Source organism: Euprymna scolopes, chromosome 21 (genome assembly GCF_053919585.1).
Source record: "Euprymna scolopes isolate OS-2025 chromosome 21, ASM5391958v1, whole genome shotgun sequence".
In the NCBI taxonomy this organism is placed as follows: domain Eukaryota; kingdom Metazoa; phylum Mollusca; class Cephalopoda; order Sepiida; family Sepiolidae; genus Euprymna; species Euprymna scolopes.
In genome coordinates, this window is record NC_136502.1 from 76973314 (window position 1) to 76996908 (window position 23595).

Genomic DNA, 23595 nt, shown 5'->3' on the forward strand with positions numbered 1-23595 from the left:
CAACGCCGGGTACCCCCGCTAGTATATATATATATATATATATATATATATATATATATATATATATATATATATAAATCTCGATGGCAATTAAGTTTCACTAAGCGTTCTGCCAATGGTCATAACTATATTTTCATAACTTACTCACTAGTCCTGCTCATGTATTGAAGTAAATACTGAAAATTATTAGATAAAATTGCACTGTTTCCCCATGAACGACAATCCGATTGGCGAAACGGTCCATGGGCGAAACGGTCCGCAGAAGTGTACTGAAAATTTGATTTAAAAAAATTAACAGTAAATTGAATAAAATATGGATCACTGAAATTTAGCCCAATATGCTTTCTCTCTCTCTCTCTCTCTCTCTCTCTCTCTCTCTCTCTCTCTCTCTCTCTTTCTCTCTCTCTTTCTCTTTCTCTTTCTCTCGCTCTCTCTATCTCCCTCTTAAGTGCATTAAGGTATGAACATATATTTATAAAAATTAAGCTCGACAAAGACGAGCGCATTTTATCCCAATAGGCAATCGTCTGGTTAAGTGGATACACGGAAATTAAACATGGGCGTGTCTGTGTAGCTTGATTACCATATGTATATTTTCATACCTTACGACTAAGCTCTACGCGTACATTGTCAAAGTAAATACTGAAAATGTATACATAATTTATTATATCACTTCAAAACCAGCCACACTCATTTTGAAAGGCACCAAAAGTGACGTGGCCAAGTAAACATCAAATACAACACTTTGATCTGACCCATCTTCGTTATTTATTAGATGTTTGCGTTGAGACTATGAGGAATGGCGATTGACAAGACCACCGCACGGTGTCGATTGTTTGTTTTTTTTTTTTTTTGGTTTGTTTGTTTGTTTCTTTCTTTCTTTTTTTTTAGAGTGTGTGCATGTGCTGCTAAAGTACTTAAAACCCTCAGCTCTATGAAACGATTGTTATACTACACCCCCCACACACACATACTTTGAAACTATTCACGCTTTAATATAAAAACAGCTTGTATTGTCTCTCAACTTTATCCCGTACAAAACCTTGCAATGTGTGGCTCGAAGTAAAATGCAGTAACGTTTCAGGTTGGTCAATGGCTTTTATTCGGGCTGGACAATTACCATAATGAACAACAATCACACTCGACTGGACAAAACGCAGAGAAAGAACAATCGCCGATCGTCAAGACATACAGCCTTACATGAATATTCACATGTACGGGCACACACATAATATCAAATAAAGCATTAAACAACAGAAGACGCAATAATCGACGAGTGTCCCTGAGAGGCATGAAGTCTAGTGTAAAGTTGGGACAGGATTGATGAGGTGTAATATTGAGAATTGTATCAGCTCAGTTACAGTTACTTTATAACTATTAATAAAATAAGTCGCCGTGTTCCTATTCTAATTGTGAAATTTTTATATAGTAGACATAAAGAGCAATGGATTTAAGAAATCCATATTTGATTCTGACTCCCAATTTCCACATTTTTCTCCTTTTAATATGTTCGCCACACTTACAAAATGTGTAATTCGCTCCAGTTTATTTGTTCCGGTAAGAAAGATTATTACAATGGAGAGAATTTTAGGTAATAGCCTCACAAGCTCAAAATATTAGAGACATAAGTTTGATTTTTACTGAGTTATAATATAGTTTATATATATATATGTGTGTGTGTGTGCGCGCGCGCGTGCGTGTGGAGGTGTATAGGAGGATCAAAGAATTATATAAATATTTTTTAAATGGATATAATAAAAATTTCGACATGCAGGCGTCATTTTAGATACAAAGGGAAAATATAATGCTATCATTATATATAGAAAAATATATACTGGTGTATATATATATATATATATATATATATATATATATATATATATATATATATATATATATATATATATTGATTAATTTGGACCAAAGATTACAATATAGTGTGTAGCTGTAATGAATGCCCTTCATGCCAATCATTACGGAGTCTAATGCTTCTCATCAGAAGAGCAAAAAGGTGCTAGGTTGCTAGGTAACATGATGCGACGTCTTTTGAGAGAAATCACAGCTGAAATATGTATGCACCTATGTAGCCAATAATGTTTGTATCCGCAAAAGGCATTATACAACTATATATATATATATATATATATATATATATATATATATATATATATATATACTAGACTAACCGTGACCCGTTGGGTCAGTATGTTACATTAGCTATGTAATAAATGTATGAGCGTAACACTTGTGACGTAAAGAAAATAGTTTTTTGTGACATAAAGCATATTAAAATGAAAAAAGAATATAGATAGATTTCTATGAGTCGTTCTGTTTATAATTGTTTATTTTTGAAAAAAAAACTTACAGCTATTGAATTATAAGTTGCGTTAAAATAACTTAAACGTAATACGGAAATGAACGATGTAAAAAAAATGCAGAAAGTATTAACAATTGTTTATTTAGATAATTTAAAACGCAAAAAAAAAATTAGGCCGCTGAAAACGTACACAGTAAAAAAAAAATGCGTTGTACACAGGTCAAAGTTGATTTATTTGTGAGAAAAATGCGACTGTGTAGTTGTAATATAGAATAGTTGCAAAACATCCCCTAAAGGGTCAGTATGTTATATTAGCTATGGAATTAATGTATGAGCATCGGACTTGTGACGTAAAGAAAATAGTTTGTTTTTTTTTGTGACATAACAGAAACATTTCTATGAAAGTATATTAAAATGAAAAAAATATATATATATAAATTTCTATGAGTCATTCTCTTTAGAGTAGTAGTAGGGAAAATACGCGTCAACAAGTAGTAGTAATAGTAGGATAAGGAAGAGGAGGCGAAGTAGTAGTAGTAGTAGTACAAGCGGAGGAAGAGGAGGCGTAGTAGTATTTGTAAAGAGGAGAAGTAATAATAGTAGCAAGAAGAGGAGGCAGAGTAGTAGTAGTAGTAGTAGTAGTAGGAGGAGGAGGATATTGCACAAGCAAACAAGCAAACAACCAAGAACGACAGAGTTTTATATATATATATATATATATATATATATATATATATATATATATATATATACACACACACACACTAACAGGGAGACTCGTACGGGGTTGAATGATCATTAAATGTTCTACCCTCCCATACTTTTATTGCCATCAGAATTGGTGAAATCGTCCATTTTTTAATCAAATCGATTGATTGCCTGTTCTAGTTAAGGGCCCTCCGCAATGTACGGGAGACGCTTCACATGCCTCTGCGCAGCGAATTATTCGACAATGTATTGTAAGCTGCAGTGCATTGTAACGAATCTACTATTTTTTTATATATATTTTATAAAATCATCTGTAAATAATGGCTACCTTAAATCGAAATGCCAAAGTCAAGTATCATCATTAAATTGTGCTCTAAACAGAAACATTCATTTCGAACACGTCCCTGTCTTATCAAAGAATGAACTGTTGATTTTATGAAATTATTTTTACATAAACACTTGAATTAACGATAAACGTGCAAAAGTCAAGTATCATGGTTCAATTGTGCTCTAAAAAGAAACATTCATTTCAAATGCGCGCCTGCATTATAAAAGAATCTACAGTTGATATTATAAGCTGGGCTTTTCTGCTTGTGCGGTGATACCATGTCTCAAATTCACTTGTGATGTTATGTTGTATAAAAGTGTTTTCCTTATTCAAAACCAGACTGCCTTCCTTCGGAATTTTTCGATTATCGATTATCAATACTTATCAGACGCACTCCGATTCAAAAGCGACGTAAGGACAACTCCACACACATCACATACCTTTGTGTGAAATTTCAAAAAACAAAAACATCGGCCGAGCCATTTTGGAGTACACACGGAACGAACTCCTCTCCCTCTCACACACACAAAGTTCCTTTTAAATAATTATAGTAACAATTATTTCAGCCTCTTTAAGAACTCAGTTCTTATTGTTAAGCAACTTGAAGTTTAAAAGCCGCTCACTTAAGCTTACATGCGCAGATCATGTTATAATCATTAGATTGCTATAACCGTCTTGGCATTTAAAAATAAATGTTTAAATTTCAACTGTATTTCTCGCGTGGTCGTGTGGGTTTATTCCTTGCTAATGGAGTCAGAGATTGCTTCGTTGCCGGGTTCAAATCTTCCGACTGGGGTAATCGTGACACCTTTCACTGATGATTCCCGAAAGGATCAAACACTAGTGTCTGTGGGTATTAAAACATAAATATAGTAATAATTATATATATTGTAAGTATTAAAACACGCGCACACACACACACATACACACACACAGACACAGACACACACACACACACACATATATATATATATATATATATATATATATATATATATATATATATATATATATAGTTATCCACATACAGTACTGTTTCACTGTTTCACAGCTGATCAGTGCGGCTAGACAGGAAACTGCCTCAAGCCAGGATCGAAACCCGACCGCCCAAATGACAGTCAAGGCTTCTCACCATTGCGATATATATATATATATATATATATATATATATAGAGAGAGAGAGAGAGAGAGAGAGAGAGAGAGAGGGGAGAGAAGAGAGAGAGAGAGAGAAAGGGACATAGAAAGAGACAGAGAAACAGAGTGAGAGGAGGAAGAGATGTATATAATGAACACGTTCCAGCGAATGTGTGACACACTACAATAACTTGAATTGATTTTCGTTTTCTTGTTTGCATTCTTTGTCTTGACTCGTATAGCAGAAGTAACGTTAAATCAGTCTGTAAGACGACTTCCCCTTATAGACACAGTGTAGCCATCCATTCAATCTCAAGCGTCACTCTTTGACACGTATGGTCCTCACAATGAAAACTGCGCATTCCAGCAACATCTAATGTTCTCCATCACACACACACACACACACACACACGCACGCACGCACACACACACACACACACACACACACACGCACACACACACGCAGGCACGCATGCATGTATTTACTGACAAATATGGACGCACGTGCGCAGTAACACTCATTTCATGTTTCTCTGCGCAGATCCTCTACGAATGCGATTTTAAAAGCTACGGATTATCGTGTATGATTTTCTGGCTTTGAGCAATCTTGATTCTTTGATGGAATCGAGAGCGTGTGTCGCCAAATTCCAGCAGGGTTCTCGTCACAGAGCTCCGCATTCCGAGTTTAGCCTGGCAGCTATTATATCTGACAGGAAATTCAAACTTGCTATTCATATAAACTTCATGAAGGGACGTTGACAAAGATCTTACAGTTGCCGTTGGTGATTGCCGCCGAAAAAGGACAAGCATAGAATATTCAATTTCATACACCGTCAATATGATAAGAGGTCTGCATATTGCTTACTTTAGAGGGAAAAAAAAACAGGTTATTTAGGTTCTGTTTAATGTTCGCCTTCAAAAACGGAAAAGACTTTGCAAACAGACACACGAATCATCTTACACGAGATATTTATATAAATATAGACTACTACTACTACTACTACTACTACTGCTACTACTACTACTACTTCACGGTATAATGACGTTTACACACTGGTTCCCGTTTGATCGCCGATGTTAAGCAACGTTGAACCTGGTCAGTACTAAAATGAGTGACCATTTGAGAAATCCAGGTACTGTACATGCTCTTTGCTTCTCTCGGCATTGTTTCCAGTCATCCTGGATTCTTCTTGCCAATGGACTCAAGCAGTGCCGATTCAGGAGTGGAGCTGTTAGAGATTGCGAAACTCTTGCCTCACAATTTTACGTGGAGCTACCCTTACAGGGAGTCTCCATTGTCTTTCGAGACTGAATGGAGGCCTCCACTACTACTACTACTGCTACTCTTACTACTACTACTACTACTACTACTACTACTACTACTACTACTACTATTATACCGTGCCTTAAGCAATATATTAATGTGTATACGCTGAATCTGAAATAAATCAAGCTATTTTGCTGCTGTCTTGACCAGGCTGTCTTTCGCTTTTGAGAAGTTGGTTTTCATATTATCTCTAATTATATCAAGTCAGTCGGGTATATTTATATGTTTAAATAGTCATCTGAATAGGATTCACCCATCAACTAATTAACCGATCATTATTAATTATAAACCACAGCTGCTACGCATAAGAGTAAATAATGTGGACTGTGTTTAAGTTTATGTAAAGCGCGCAAAGTGGGATGGTGGAAGTCTTTAATTTTTTTTTTTTTTTCTGAAATTTCAACAACAGGTATCAGACATCAATTAATAGATGTCATCCAAATTTAATTTTGGGGGAAGAAGGGTATTTTAAAGTGATTTATGGGGGGGGGGCATAATATGAATACAAGATCACAGTTAAAGATTTCTGATTTGCATTGGATTTAATCTATGGTTATTAGACAATAAGCAGATTCTAGAATTTCGAATTTCTTCTAAAGGCCCTTTAAGCGTAATCGTTGAATGATATGCATTTTCTAGAATCAAAATCATCTAATGAATTTTGATAAAAAATTAAATAAGGATTCTAGACATTGGGTTACATTTAAGTAAGGTTAAAATAAGATGTTTTTTAAGGAAAATTAACAAATATATATATATATATATATATATATATATATATATATATATGTGTGTGTGTGTGTGTGTGTGTATATGTATACCTTATAATGGTTAGTACTGACCAGGTTCAACGTTGTTTAACTTCGGCGATCAAGCGGTTGGTTGGTTGGTTGTTTTTGTTTTACGGCATATCAACCCTTTTCGTGTTATTTAATGCCGAATTCAAAGATTTTGAAGAAATTTTTTTTTTATTAGAATACATATGTTTTTTGCAAGTCAGTTTCTATTTAGCCCATAGTTGGGACCCTAACAGGTACTACCACTCCGGGTCAGAGTGGACCTGGGAGCAATGGTAATTAAAGGGTGGCTCCACACTCCCCAAAGCCCACAAGCTGGGGCCTCACCACTGGATATAGTTTAAGGTCATATCCAGGACCCCCATTGAGGGACTTTTACCCTCTGCAGGGGGGCAGTCGGCATATTCTAATGCCTCACCGACAGGGCCGCGATCAAACGGGAACCAGTGCGTAAACGTCATTACACCATATAGTAGTAGTAGTAGTAGTAGTAGTAGTAGTAGTAGTAGTAGTAGTTTATATTTATATAAATCTTTCGTGTAAGATCAGTCGTGTGTCTGTTTGCAAAGTCTTTTCCGTTTTTGAAGACGAACAGATGAAAAAAGCTGTGACACGTTCACACAAGAGGACTTCCATGAATCCTTATAGAAGTTGTTGGAACCGTACAACAAGTGCATTGCAACGGGAGGAGATTACTTCAAAGGGGACTAGAGTTTCATGCGTGTACTATCAATACGAATAAAATCTGGAAATTATTGAAGGCAGCTCGTTAACCTATCCCGTCGTTGTGTTAGCCAGGAAATACGATGAACGTGCCTTCCAAATAATGAAATCTGGGAACGTAAAATGGAGTCTTAAGTGTATGGTATGTAGATAATAACATCGCTCATCATCATATCGCATGAATATGGAAATTCTGTTCTTGGCATTGGTTTCCCCGATATTTTTTCTAGTTCAGATTATTTTTAGAAAGACATAGGATACTTACGGTAGGAAACGCTTGAAGGTTGCCAACATCCTATGTGAAAGTGATTACGAGTCTTATTAAAACGAAACATATATCTATGTGGATAAGGATATAAAATATATACTTATAATGGAACACGTACATCAAGTCTGTTTCCAAGGTCGCTGGAAAGATGGTGGGATCCTTCTACCGCTCCAGAAGATATCTCACAACTGATGCAATACGCTAACTATATAAAAGCCAAGTACGTCCAAGGATGGAATACTGCTGCCATATCTGGGCAGAAGCTGCTAAAAACAGCCTATCCTGCCTTGACAGAGTACAAAATAGACTTCGTGGCTTAGTGGGGAATGCCCTTTTCTCTTCCCTGCAACCTCTCTCCCACAGAAGAGACGCTGTAAGCCTATCTTTGTTTTTTCGTTATTTCCATGGCAACTTCTGGTCACCCCCTCGCCAATCTTTTACGAAAAACACCCGTCTAGCTGAATCCACTGTCAAAAGCTTTCCCCACTCTTTATCTGTGTTTACATCAAAACGTAGATTCCATGAACAAAGCTTCTTTCTTAGAACTGCACGCCTGTGGAACACTGTCCGTCTGCCTGCTTCCCACCTGACTGCAACCTGGATGTCCTCAAGTCCAATGTAAACAAATTCCTGATGAACCGCCCCCTTAGGTAGACACGTTATTAAATCACCACACTAACGTACTGTACTTACAATAACCCTTATCCCTGAGTGGCTTCCGGGCCTTGATAACTGGTGACAACCTTGTAAAAAAAATACTGTAAACAGATTTCACCGCTTCCTTCAACGATAAGATAATCTGTTAGGGAAAATACCACGTTTTATATTAAGTAATATGACGTAGTCATATTGCTTAATAAAAAAGAACACTGTATGGAATCTTAAATAAATTTATTTCTCATCCATTTCATAAGGTTCAGTGGGCAGGTGAGTATGCTCTAATCAAATAGGCTAATTTCTACCTTTACACTAGGTAATGAGAAATGAATCCCATTTATGTCAAGCAGATGGTCAACCATTGTCTGCAAGCACTTGTGCCCCCACGACGTATATACCCTCGACAAACCCGACAAGCAGCTAAATTCAATCCCTACGCAGCAGAGATCCCTAGATGTAAGATAGCTTTCTACTTCAGTAGTTTCTTCCCCAGAACCGCTAGACTTTGGAATTCCCTTCAGGGTCCCTGCTTCCCCAACTGTACTGACACGCAAAAGTTCAAGTCTAACGTGAACCGACCACTTGCTGCCCAACTCCCTACATAGTATCCCAGTAGCTCGTGCCCCTGATAGTAGCCCCCTACATCAAAGTGGCAATGTGCCTTGTTTGGGGTGAAAATGTAATAAAAAAAACAGTCAAAACATAGTTCAACATTTATATCTTAGATTAGACGGCTTGTATTATTTGTCAGTTAAGGGTCCGCCCGAGAGAGGGCTCCAAATAATTATTTAATAATAACTATTAAATTATTATCTACATAGGTATATGCTTCAAAGATAGCTGTTCAAACAAGTTGCACGATCTGAACCCCGGAATAATAGTGACCTTTAACTCCTATTTCGAACGCTCCAACCAATGAGGCTTCTAACCAAAAACAGTGAGAGAATAAGAGAGAGAAAGAGAGAGAGAGAGAGAGAGAGAGAGAGAGAGAGAGAGAGAGAGAGCAAAGCTTTCCATAAAAAGGTTTGTTAGAAACCTGATAAGCGCTAAAGAGAAGATGAGCCCAACGGTCGTTCTTCACTTGTCGGCTCTCCTGTCTACAGTAAAACGACTCAATTTAAATGTTTGTCAATTATTCCGTGACAAAAAGTAAAAATTATAAGAAATAAGGAAATCATTAAAGAAATGTAAACAAAAAATATATAGAGAATAATAGGGGAACAAAAGATTTTTTTTTTCATTTTTAAAATAAATTAATACAATTGTAAAATTAAATTTTCGACAAACTGTCTTAAATAAAAGCCGAAATGTTTTTTTTCTTCTTTAATTTTTCTTTTTTTTTTGGGGGGGGAAATAAAAATATATTTTGTGTAAACAAAAGCTAAAAAAATAATTACAAAAAAAAAAGGAAAAAAAATGAGTATCTTAAAACCAAAGAAGCCGAACAAATATTTTCAAACGTTGTGCAAGTCGAAAACGTTCAAATAATTCATTTCAAAATGGCTGGCGTTAAATCAACAATGGCTGTGTATACAACGAAAGCGTTCCAACATATTCGGGGCGGGTGATTTGTCTAAAGATACCATCGCGGCATATGTAGGCAATTAAGACGTTTCCGAATCAAATTATGTTTCAATTTACTTGCCTCTCTATGAAAGGCAACGTTAGACACAAGGTCGGCTTCTTTTTAATGATGCGAAAATCCAGCTCACCTAAAAAGGGACATTAGATTAGACAAAATTCGTTTTTAAAAACTTCACCGATAGCGGGCCAGAATAAACCAGGAGCAGGATCAAAACAGATACTATACTTTCTTCCCAGCCAAAAGATGTTGCAGTCATTTTAACACTAAATATGTTTTAAGTGGGCTGTAACAACAGTATATTCTTTTCATTGTTTGGACTCTTGAGTATATATCCGTTAATATTTTATATGTTTTTATATAGATATTTATGCTGATGACACTACGATCTATGGTAGCATATCTAAGACTGTAAACGACCAAGTTCTCTCCGATTTTCTCTCCTCTGATCTTGAGTACGTTGTACAATGGGGAAAGGGGTGACTGGTTACTTTTAATGCATCTAAAACCAAGCGTTTATCTTTACATCATCGGCGCCCTGATCCCCATCTGGCATCAATTGAAATGAATGGCTCTCGTCTTGGGGAGGCCTCATGTTTTGATAAGCTTCTGGACTTGACCTTTACTCCTGATCTGAAATGGAACACGTACATCAAATCTGTTGCCAAGGCCGCTGGAAAAATGGTGCGATCCTTCTATCGATCCAGTAGATATCTCACTGCTTATGCAATTCTCTATTTATATAAGAGCCAGGTACGTCCAAGGATGGAGCAATGTTACCACAACTGAGCAGGAGCTGCTAGAAAGGACTTGTCCTGCCTTGATAGAGTTCAAAATAGACTTCGTAGTCTCGTAGGTGATATCCTTTTCTCTTCGCTTCAACCTCTATCTCACAGAAGAGATGTTGCGAGTTTGTCTCTGCTTTATCGTTATTCTCATGGTAAGTGCTCGACTAAGCTTCAATCTATGGTCCCCCCTCGCCAAACTTTCAAAAAAATGACTCGTCTAGCTGAAAACACTATCAAGAATTTCCCTCGCTCTTTATCTGTGCGTAAAACAAAACGTAGATTCCATGAACAAAGTTTCTTTCTTATAAGTTCACGCCTGTGGAACTGTCTTCCGTTTTCTTGCTTTCCAGCTGACTACAATCTGGTTGTCTTCAAGTCCAACGTGAACAAGTTTTTGATGGGCCGTTCCGCTTAAGTAAACATATTTACTGAATTTCCATTACTAACGATTACTACATTGTCCAATTGGCTACTGTACACTCTTAACCCATATCCTCGAGTGGTCTCTGGGCCTTGATAAGGGGTGATGCCTATGTAAAAAAATATAGACGGATGTCGTTCTCGGTTAATTAAGTGTGTCTTACTGTGAGTCAAAGAATGAAAAGAATATTCTGTTGTCACAAGTTGGTTATAAGTACATGTGAATCTGTATTATCTTTCCAGATATTTTCACGGGTGTGCGCATTTTATTTTGCTATTGGGTCAACACTTGTTAATGCTTAGAAATCACTGGAGAAGGGTTAATGAGATGAAAATGATTGTCAGTCGAAAGATGAGAAACAGTATGGGAGCACTACGGTTGATCGTTCGTATATACCAATTTGATTAGGCGATAGGAGTTGAAGGTGGTGTAGTAGTTAACGACATGGACTGACGACCTGGGTGTCCCGAGTTCAAATCCAGTTCGTTTCACAAAAAATCACTTTCACTTAGGATGTTGGCAACCTTCACCTGGTCTTTCCCGTAATCCCCGATGTCTTTCTATAAAGAATTCTGACTAGAAACATATCGGGTAAACCAATGCTAACAAAAGAATCTTCGGATGACGATGATGATAGATCGAAATGGCTGTCAAATAATGTTGGCATTCTTAACATATTTTAATTATCATTGAATAGAATAAGTTTGTAAAACTCACTCTTGTCCCACGCGGTATTCGACTTAGAAAGTTCATTCTTTATTAATTATAAATCTATAAAATAAATGCAATTTCTGTTTGTCCCAAACCAGCATCATTTAGCTTGTGTTTGCAGTATTACGATTGACACATTATTATATTCCAAACAGTAACAAAACATCTTTAGCAGGCGTTGTGTAGTTGCTCAGTGGATAGTAACGTCTCTCTGTTTGTTTGTTTGTTTCTTCTTGTCACAGAGGTCTCCTATTTATTAATAAGGCGGTTGTAAAAAATGTTTGGAGTGAGTATAAATAAAAAAAAGATTGTTTATTGAAGCTAAGCTATGTGGCCGACTATAGTCCACGACAACCTGAAGGTTCCATTTTTATTAGCTGCTACACCGTGGGATAGGAGAGGGCGTCACGTCATTCTCAGAATTACTCAATTTATCATTGATTCTCCCCTTATAATGATTAGTGTTTAGCAAGGGGTCATCATTTTTTAGTCTTTGGTGTGATTGGACTAGGGATTGAACCCCGGTCTCCAGGCCCATAAGCGAACACTCGAATGCGCCGGTTAATTTATTTAATTTTATTGAGATTAGTTTAAAAAATTCAATAGGTTAATTCGCTATCTGTAAATCATGATCTTGCACATAGAAATGATACAACTTTATATTTCATTTAACGTGCTTATTTTTTTTTTTCTTATCTTTTCAGGTGTTTTTTTTTATCTCAAAGGTGCACATCTGTCGGAAATTGTCTCCAAATAGAACAAATCAGTTGCTTCAATAATGACAGCAAGCGTAGCTGACGCTGCGCGGTCGCCGTCCATATTGTATTCTGCGATCTTCTTGTCCGTCCTGCAAGTCTGTGTGTGCGTCGACATCACCTACTCTGTCGAAGAAGGCAGGAACCCCGGCACTTTCGTCGGCGACATCGCTGTCGACTCTCGCTTGCTGAACAGCGTACCCATTAAGGACCGTGGACTCGTGCGCTTTCTGCAGCTCGAACAAAACACGACGGGTGCCTCGAAAATGTTTCGCGTAGCCAAAAAGACTGGCAAACTTTACACGACACAGACACTGGACGCGGAAACGCTCTGCACGTACAACACGGAATGTTTCCGTATAGTGGACGTGGCCGTCCGTCGCGAGGCGTCGTTCATCAAAATCCTCGAGATCAAAGTCGTCTTGCAGGACGTAAACGACCATCAACCCGAGTTCAAGAACACGGAGGTGAGCCTCGAGTTTTCAGAGAACGACAGCAAAGGCATTCGAAAGTTAATCCCGAATGCCATCGACAGAGACATCGGAGTGCTCAATTCGCAAATAACTTACCAGTTAAAACGAAACATGAATGAACCGTTTGCGCTCTCTGTCGCCAAGAGTGTAGATGGCACGTCCGATTTGAGTATTACTTTAGAAGAACGACTAGACAGAGAAACGCAGGATTCTTATAGATTGCAAGTCATCGCTAAAGATGGCGGAGTTCCGCAGAAACAAAGCGTTCTAGACGTTCATATATCCGTAGTGGATATCAATGACAACACGCCAGTCTTTTCACAGAAGATCTACAACGTATCTGCTAACAATGAACTACTGAGAGCAATGCCCGTGGCGATCCTATCGGCAACTGATCTAGATTCGGGTAAAAACGGGAAGGTTTCCTATCATTTCAGTTCCAAGACTTCAAGGACAGCACTAGATCATTTCGATATTAATTCCGAAACTGGAGAGATATTCTTACAGAAAAAGTTCACCTCCCGACAGAAGATGACTTACAAGTTGTACGTGAAAGCAACTGATGGAGGGAGCCCGCCTCTGAGTTCAGTCACGATGGTCCAGGTGAATGTCATAAGCCAGCAGAACAACGCCCCGACGATAGACGTCAACTTCGTCTCAACATCCGACAAAAACACAGCGACTATTTCGGAGGACATTGAGGTCGGCAGTTTCATCGCCTACGTAAAGGTCACCGATGTTGACGCGGGACAGAACGGCGACATCATCTGCGACCTACACCACGACAAATTCCAGTTACGCAGCCTCGGACCAAAGAAATATAAGGTCACTGTTAAAAACCCAGTGGATAGGGAGACGGACGATCACCATGACATCACAATAAACTGCCAAGATCGCGGATCTCCTCCACTGCATTGCGAGAGCCGGTTTTCCATCACGGTGACTGACGTCAACGACGCAAAACCCGAATTCTCAAAAGACACGTTTAAATTTTGGACAAACGAAAATGAAAAGGCGAAAATGTCTATTGGTGTTATTAACGCCACTGACCACGATCTGGGACCCGGGGGTAGGCTTACGTACTCTTTGCTGACTAATAGTAAACATTTTCTTCCTTTTCAAATATCGGATGAGGGTCTTATTTCGACAGTTGTGTCACTAGATCGTGAATTCCAGGAGATTTACCAATTCCAGGTGTTCGTCAAAGACAACGGGACACCATCGCTTAGCAACACCGTGAATGTGATTGTCGAAGTTAAAGACGTCAACGACAATGCCCCGTACTTTATCTTCCCAAATGTCAATCCGTATACGTTGGACGTGCTTTATTACCCTCGGCTAACCAACAACATTACTGTCTTGAAGGCCTCGGACAGCGATAGTCGCGAGAATGCTTTTCTGAAATACGAAATAAAGTCAGGAAACGATAAACTTCTCTTTATGCTTAATCATTACTCAGGTTTTTTGACGTTTACGCGCGAAGTGACCCCACAGGACTCTGGCTCGTATGAACTACAATTTGTTGTCCGGGACAGCGGAACCCCATCTTTGTCGGCCACCACGACGTTGATATTGGTCCTCACCGTAAGCAACAAAACGTCGGAGATGATGAACGTTGTGCACATTCAGAAGGGCAACAAGATACACTTGAACCTGGTGATCATAGTCACGCTAACGGCGGTCATTTTGTCAGTCGTCATCACGGCATCGGTGTCACTCTGCATCCTCCGATGCAACAACCAACTCAACGTCCCCCACCGTGTTGGCGTGAACTCGTCGAAGAAATGCGTCAATGAACAGCGGCACCTCATGTGTCCTTCGTACCTGCAAACCTCGTGGAACGACGTACCGTTAACGATTACCACGGATTCAGACCTCAGAAGTTCTCTTTCGTCGAAATCGCGGAGGGGGCCTCACTGTAGCGAGGAGTTGAGTGAAAAGGAAAAATGCGCGAGTTTAGGGGCCGGGACAAATCTACACTCATCTTCAGACATACTACATCAGGTGAGTGATGTTCATTATTTATTTATTTATATAGCATAGCACTTATTTTGTTTCATTTTATTGGAGTCGAAACTCTTAAGAATCAAGAAGTCCTAACACTTGATCTTTATATGAGATATGTAGATATTCGAATATTCTATTAAATTCTTCATTTACCTATCAAACGTTGAGTCAATGAAGAAGTTTAGAACATTAATTTCCTCTCCTCAATTGTTATACTATATATTTACTGTGGTCTCATTGTCTTACATCATTCTGGGACAAAAATTCATCTAGTCTGGTGGAGTAACCAGTTTATTGCTGTTATGATAGACAATAACACTTGGAAACTGCGCTCCATTCCGCGTATAAAACCCATAACAAGAGGATCTTATTCGGGCTGCGAATACTGTTATATTGAATATTAAGTCAGGGTTTAATTGTTGGTTGTATGCCTCACCAGTGTAGCTAGTCCCGGAAGATCCAACCCCTAGGCCAGTGAACCGTCCACTAATTGCTATAATACCTACGACCATGATTATATTATCTACATCCACTAGTAGATATAAGTCAGATGTATATGTGTGTTTGGTTGAGTAATAAATTGAACGTACCGACCAGGCGAGAATTAACTAATTAATTGTTTTTGGTTATAGACTTATTCATTAGTAAGCATTCAATTTTTCTCCTATATGTTACATCTGCATGATTGGATTTGCCAGATCAAACAAATACGGTCATATTTCACATCAGTTAACACCTTAAGTTCGTGTCACATTTTTGACACGTATTTGGTTACGATGTGGTTTGCAATCTTACAGTAACATTCCGATCAGTGTTGGGACGATTAATCGGAATCTGAACTTTTTGGAGTATTGGAATCGGTATCGGAATCAGAAAAACAATATAACATCTTTTCTGATTCCCAACATGATTAAAAAAATTTTTTTCTAAAAGTTAATTTTGCATTGATGCTATTAATGATAAATACTTGTTGGTTGTAAACTACCAGTAACCTTAAATTTAAAGCTCATAATAAGAAATCGAGGTAAAAATGGTGAATGAAAAATCGATAAAAGTTGTACAGGGGGATAAGGCAAAATGACACCAGTGAAAAATAGATACGAAAATCTGACAATGTGTTTATCAAAATATTGTGTACAATACGTAAAGGGATAAAACATTAGGGAAATTTGTCATATTTGATAGACATTTACATCTGCATTTATAAGAAGATAAGTACTTTTACTCCTTCAAAAGAAAATAAAAGATTAGACGATTTCAGAATGGGAATCGAAAGCGATAATCGTATCGGGATCAGAAATTTAAAACAGAATCAGTAATTGTATCGGAATCGGAAAAATAAGCACCCTCACTATTTAACAAAACGATTAGACGATTTCAGAATGGGAATCGAAATCGATAATTGTGTCGGGATCGGGAATTTAAAGCAGAATCGGTAATTGTATCGAAATCGGAAAAATATTGGAATCACTAATGTCAATTGGAAGTGTTGTAATCGAAAAGTTTCACACTGCTCAGATAAAAACGTAATGTGTTTTTTTACCGTCTTTCTTTACTGGATACTCGTGAATGCAGTTACCACCATGTTGTTTCTATCTACTTGTCATCCTATTTACATGGATTTAGACACAAAGTCACTATTTTTAACATGAGAAAAATCTTGTTCCCGAAAAAAGAGATAGCTTAGATTTAGGTAAAAATACAAGTTGTTCCAATAGCCAATATTTGGTTGTTTTATTTTGCGGTATATCAACCTTTTCACTTGTTATTTAATGATAAATCCAGCAATTTGGGAAACACTTTTATGCTTCAAATTTTTTTATATATTCAAATATTTATTCATGGAGTTTGGTTTGGTTGTTTTGTTTTATGACGTATAAGCTCATTTCATTATTTAATGCCGAATCCAGTAATTTTGGAATCTTATTTATATCTTATGAAAATTGGTGGGTTTGCTTTTTTTTTTGTGTTGTTGTTTTTTTGTACTGCATATCGACTCATTTCGGGTTATTTAATACCGAATTCAGTAATTTGGTAAAAGTTGTTATGCTTCAAGTTCTTGAAACCTTCAAACATTTCTTTTGTTGGGTTACTAACGGCTTTTTGATTCTAATTTCTCCAATTGTTTTTTTCTAGTTTTGTTTTTCGCTTCTGTTCTAAGTGTTATTATTATTGGTATTATACTGACTTTATTTATGTTCAATATTCATTTCCGATTATTATTATTATAATCATTTTTCCTCTTTTTCTTCTTCTTATTCAGCTTATTATTGTTATTATTATTAGTAGTAGTAGTATTATTAGTAGTAGTATGATTAGTAGTAGTAGCAGCCGTAATCTTCTATAATATGAAGGGCAAAAAGCTTTCTTAAATGTATGTATGTATGTATGTATGTAGTCGGGTCATGCCATATGCTACTGGTACCATGTAACCCAGTACTACCTGCCTCATGGTCGGGTCACCCGCGAATAAACTGGCTCCCCCACCAGGCTTGTTTGGTGAGGAGGGTGGCTAGTCTCCCTGAAGGATTAAAAACAAGACCTTCCGAAGGGTGAACGAACCCTTTTTCGGGGTCAACGGCCAACTATGTATGTGTGAGCTGGGGTGGAGAAGGCTCCCGTAAGCCGTAGTGAATGCAACCTTTCTAGGAACAGCAAATCTCTGATTTAAAAACCATAAAGCGGGAGACCAGTACCCGCATTAAGCTGGTCTGCAGTTTAACTTGTTGCTGGTTATTTTGCTCTTGCTTTTTGCTGGATCTCAACATTTTGAACCGAGAGAGAGACTTAGCTGTCGTACAAAGCTAAGACTCGGTAACATCATCTGTGTATAGATACTCCCTCAGGCATTTGTCTATAAAAATGGTCCTGTGGCGATGGAAAAGTTGTGATGCGTGGAAGCTTGAAATGCTGGAAGCATGTAATAATTGATCTCAATGACCGTCTTTATTGTCATGCCTGCTTGAGCGTGTGAATTTACCGGTAGGACTAAAAAAAGTCATTTTTGGGCCTATGGACTTTTAGTTGCCTGAGGGAGTGGCACTCGTCTGAAAAGACGTTGCAATCATCATCATGTATGTATGTATGGATGTATGTATGTCTCGCAAAAACTTTCGACAGAGGCGACGGATTTTAAGGAGATCGGTATCATTTTGAGGCTCGAGCCTTCGGACGACAGATATCGAAAAATTGGTCTAAACCTTAATTCACCCTCAACTGGGCACTTTCCTACAGGGAAGGGTAGAAAAAAAATCGTTCCCTCATGATAATTCAGACAAACACGCCTGCGCAAAAATATGTTCTTTCTTGAATTAGTTTAAATATAAAAAACGAGATTATTTAGCTCACGCGGTCATAGACCAGTCGGTATAGTAGCAATATCGTTATCTTAAACTTGCACGTTCGCGCCTAGATATCAGATATATTTCATTCGATTTTTAAAGTTTTTATACTGAAACAGGGTTATTTATGCCATTTTTTCGTTCGTTTTTGTTTTTTTAATTTTTCCATCACGTTCGCTGTTTTTTTTTTTTTTTCGGTTCTTTAAAGAAGTTTTAACATCGTTCGCTTTTTTCCGATTTTAAAACAGTTATAATATTCAAACAGGGTTATTACTTTCGCTTATCTTTATTTTCCATTTTGTTTTGATTTACCCCCCCCTACACACACACATCTCCTCACACCCGGGCAATGCCGGGTAACCCCGCTAGTAGGAAATATTTATCTATCTTCTTTATATTAATAGCTTCCCTTTCTCTTCTTTGTACTTTCTCTGCTGCCGAAAGAATAGAAATTATCGATTTGTTACACGTTTTTCTTCTAATTATTGTTATGTTTCAGTTTGCTAGTTTTCTTGCCGGATGTGTTTTTGTTTTGCCTGCTCCAAATCAAATAAACCAACATGCATAAAAGAAATAGAAAATTAAATTCCGAATTCCGATGACTTTTTTTTTTTTACTTTCCTTTCTTATCTCCCCTTTTCTCGTTCCCTTCGGTGTTTCGGCCATATTGGATTAAAAGGAATCAACGCTAACAAAATGACGAAACAAAAATGCTAGATACACAACGAACGTGCATCTCAATTAATTAACTAAGAATCAAATAAAAACCACTGAAAATCAAGGAACGCAGGCAAATACGCAAACTTCTGTATAAACAAACGTTATTATTAGCGGAAACAAGAATTGTTCAATATTAAAATAGGGACCGTTAAAAAATCAGTAAATTTTCAATTTTTGTCGCCCCCCCCCATGTTGTCAACATGAATCAAAATTCAATTCTATTTATTTATAGCGATTACAGGTCAACATCCAGGAAATAATGAAAAATCTCTTTTAAAAATATATTTTTTGTAAATTTTAGAGGAGGTTTCACCTGATTATAAACAGAACAACTCTGACCAGAAAGCGTTAATAATCAACCAATTACTGACATATAGATACGTGTCGCAAAAACTACACCGAAACGAGCAAACACTTCATATAGGAAAGTTATATTTATCCCAGTGCTGGTCTTTTGCACCTTAATACCTTAAGTAATCGTGGTGGTCGAGCGAACTAGCAAAGTCGATAGCGTTGGTCTGTCTACAGTAATGTTGAATGTAATGTGTGGTGTTTTTGCAACGAGGGCGCAACCTGTCTTGGTCCATGTTAGACCAGTAGACATAGCTCCCCATTAAGCTATTCATTCCTTGAAAATCCCGTAGAATCCGTTTCTGGAGGCTTTTTGGAATTGCAACTCTTTCGCCATATAGAAAGACCTCATCGCAAAAATTGAAGCAGAAAAATTATTTAAAGGCAATGGATTTTTATGAAATTGAAGCAAAAAAAATATTAAGACAATATATTTTTTAAAAATGAAACTAAGAAATATTTAAATTATTTAAATGTGGGGTATATGCGAAAGGGGGGGAAGGTAGTGTATAAGCCTAAAAACAAAAAACAAAATGTAATATACGACGTACCGGGCGTATCTGCATTGTAAAATATCAAATATGAATTTGAATATTAATATTTAAGAAAGTTAACAACAATATTTTTTATGTACATTTTACTAGCGAGGGGTACCCGGCGTTGCCTGGGTGTTTGAAGGTGTGTGGAAAGTCCGGGAGTGGGGGGGGTTAAAAATGGTTTGGTAGATTAGCATGAGGATCGAACCCGAACCCTTGACGCAAAGTTGTAAATTAAAGTGTGAAAAGAAAAACGTGTGACGTTAATTATAGCCCCACTGCGAGATGCTAACGGAAACACGTTTGAATTTATTTAATTACTTGGATTTGGTAGGTGCCCGTTTTAATGATTTAATGAGGTCAAGTTTGACTGCGAGATAGTATTTCATTTACTGCGGGAACGCTTCCCAAGATGTTATAGGAAAAAGACTAACCCACATGCGGCGAGCGACAAATGTTGAATATTTATCTTCCCAAAATCGAGCAAATTAAATAGACAGGCGAGCTTCGTTGTTAACTCTGAGATATTACGATTTATATGTGATATAAAAAGTTTTAAAAAGTTGTTAGGCGAGCGACCGCTTCTCTGAAAAAAAAGCCTTTTGTAGACATACAGAGGCGAACACACATACAAAGATACATACATTTTCGCTTTTATATTTATAGAAGACAGAACGAATAACCCTTTTTTGTATTTTGAAAATTGTTGCTACTGTTCAAAATACAAAAACATTTTTTTGTTGTTCTGTCCTACGTTATGTGATGCATTTATTTTTCGAACTATAAAATCAGAAATGTTTTGATTGAATCCAGCAGCAATAAGAAGTTAGGGACGACTAGAAATAATGCTTAAATAAGAAGAAAAAACGGCTGTTATGATTTTTATTAATTTATTTTTTTTTTACTCCTAAACACCGCAAAAGCTTGAGAATCAGGGCACCCTACTATGTAAAACATAGCTAGAAAGAGAATGTATGGATTTATATTATTCACAAGGTTATTATTGAAATTTTACCAGTACACATTGTGTGAAGTTTCAGTCGGAAATTACTTTAAGACACAGAATAGGAAATAGCTCCAACACGCCTTTTATTTTTATACAACGACATTTATTTCCTCGTCGTTATGGTCGTGGCGTCTCACGAGATTACGAACGTTATTTCATTCCGTGCTTCAAGTTTCTCTCACTTGATCGTTCTCTTTCTCTTTTTTATAATCTTTCTTCATTAGCAGTAACGTCATTTCGCAGGCATTTGCATACGCGCATCCGTGCTATGTTAACTTAGCAGTTCACACAGAACTCGAGTCTACGCCTATAACAACTACGCAAAACTTCTTCCATATATAGTGAGTTATGAAAATATATATGGCAATTAAGCTACACAGAATTTTCCGCGGATTCGTCAGGCTACGGATTCGCCAGGCTAAAACCCATGGAATTGCTGTTACCGGGGTTTATATATATATATATATATATATATATATATATATATATATATATATATATATATATATATATATACCTGTGTTGTTAAGTTTGTTCGTTAACCAACCAGATTCTATGCTATTCCCGGCCATGTTTTTTTCTCAGCCAATAGCCTGGCTTTTCTAAGGTAAAGGTCCGTGTGACTTCTATTTCATCTTATTTTTGTTAAATTTGGGAGAGGGTAATTCATCTTTTTATGAATTAAAAGGTTACTTTGTTTGAACCGGTGTGCGTTTAAAGCATATTTTCTTAGTTTTTATTCATATTTTAAGTATTAATATTAGTTACGTTTGATTATATATACATATATATATATATATGATTATATATACATATATATATACATCTATATATTTTATATATATATATATATATATATATATATATATATATATGTATATATATATATATAGGGTGTTCCACAAAAGATATATTCACTCTTTGACAGACGATTACATATGTATTTTTTTTAATTTCAGACACTACCAACCTTTCAATGTCAAACGCACAACTAACGTTTGATGAACACAAAAAACATTAAAATAAAAAAGTGCTACTGGAAGCACGGAAATGCCAGGAAAGTAATTGCCAAGACAATTTAATAGACAGATTGCGAAGAGATTACCAACACGACGCACTATTGCTCGCACCAGAGATAAATTTTAAACAGACAGAATTTTTTCAGAAAGTTCGAAAGCTACGCCCCGGAAGACCACGAAAATCCACGAAAATCCACGAACCCCAATAAACAATGATTGGGACCCCTTTTCCCAATCGCCAAAGAAATTCATAAGACATTGTGAGATAGGAATCACAAAATCAAGTGTTCATTGGATGTTGAATCGAGCTCATTGGAAAAGTTATTTTTCTCAAATGAATACAAATTTTTAATGAAGGTGGTCCTTATTGAACAAAATCGCAAGAGAGAATCTAATTGAGCCAGGAGACCAGTTTGAAGTTGAATAGTGCTGTTAACTGATATAATTGCACGTGAATACCATCATTTTATTATGGATTGCCATCTGAATTTATCAGGTGTTTCTGTGTGGTATGGGATATTACAATTGGAGATGGTAGGACAATTTGCTTTTTGTTACAAAACTGTCAGTGGCCCAGTTTATTTAAACTTACAGATGGGCAATGTCAGTTCATGAATTAAAGATATTGGGGGGGGGGACAAAGAGATTAAATCCCAGCAAGATGGAACTCCTCTTCATCACCATTATGGTATACGGGCTTACCCCGATGCACATCCGGACAAATAGATTGGGAGGAGAGGTAGGATTGAAACTCCTGCACTTTCCCCAAGACACATACAAAATGTTTTTTTGTTTTTTTTTGAACAGGATATCTCCAAAGTAAGATTAACGTTGCAAAACCAGTGACAACAAATGATTTTGAAGAATGAGATTCGAATACAATATCTTGCAATTCCAAAGGAATTTTTTTTTTCGTAATGTCGTCGAAAAAATTGTTGTGTATTGTTGTCAGCTTTGTTTGGAAAATGGAAGACAGTTTGAACATTTGCGAACACATAGAAATGATAAGAAAAACATTGAAAAATGTCTATATGTGAATAAATATTCGTTTCTAAAAGAATTGACTTTCTTTTCTGAATTTGATTAAAATCTTACGAATTGTATGTATATCAACAAAAATCTATTTGAACACAAACTGCATATGTACTGGGAAATCAAAGAGTGATTACATCTTTTACAAATAACTTGTACATATACAATTTTTAATAAATAAATATGTTTTTTTAAAGAAAGATTGTCTGAACTTATTTGGTCTTTAAACAGTTAAATATAGAAACTCTGTATCTAAATATCAACAGTGCTTACCATAAACAGTGGATTTTTATTCTATATATATATATATATATATATATATATATATATATATATATATATATATATATATATATATATATATATATATATATATATATATATATATAATATTATATTCGTAAAGGATACAGCAATCTCTGTATTAAATTTTCAGTAGGAGAACTCAATGCGTAGCAGAGCATGAATAAGAGTAAAAGAAAAAGAAAACAGCCAAATCACATTAAATAAAATTATTATTATTCCAGTTAGACGCTAAAACTCTGCTCATGTAATATTGAATTTAAATAAATTTATAATATTATTCAGGCTAGG

The 23595-nt window shown here is 36.6% G+C and overlaps 1 protein-coding gene across 6 annotated transcripts in view; it reads left to right on the top strand.

Annotated features, from left to right (window-relative positions):
• The window catches only part of LOC145242518 (protocadherin beta-2-like), a 329075-nt gene that overhangs the window by 69331 nt on the left and 236149 nt on the right, over positions 1 to 23595 (top strand). For 5 of the 6 annotated variants that reach the window (XM_080105584.1, XM_080105585.1, XM_080105583.1 and 2 more), the window contains one exon: positions 12466 to 14993. In XM_080105584.1, coding sequence (XP_079961710.1) covers positions 12540 to 14993 — 2454 coding nt within the window. In that variant the 5' untranslated portion in view covers positions 12466 to 12539. Of the gene's footprint in view, positions 1 to 12465; positions 14994 to 21909; positions 23027 to 23595 lie in introns of those variants that run through there. The other variant, XM_080105588.1, reaches the window with a different exon arrangement.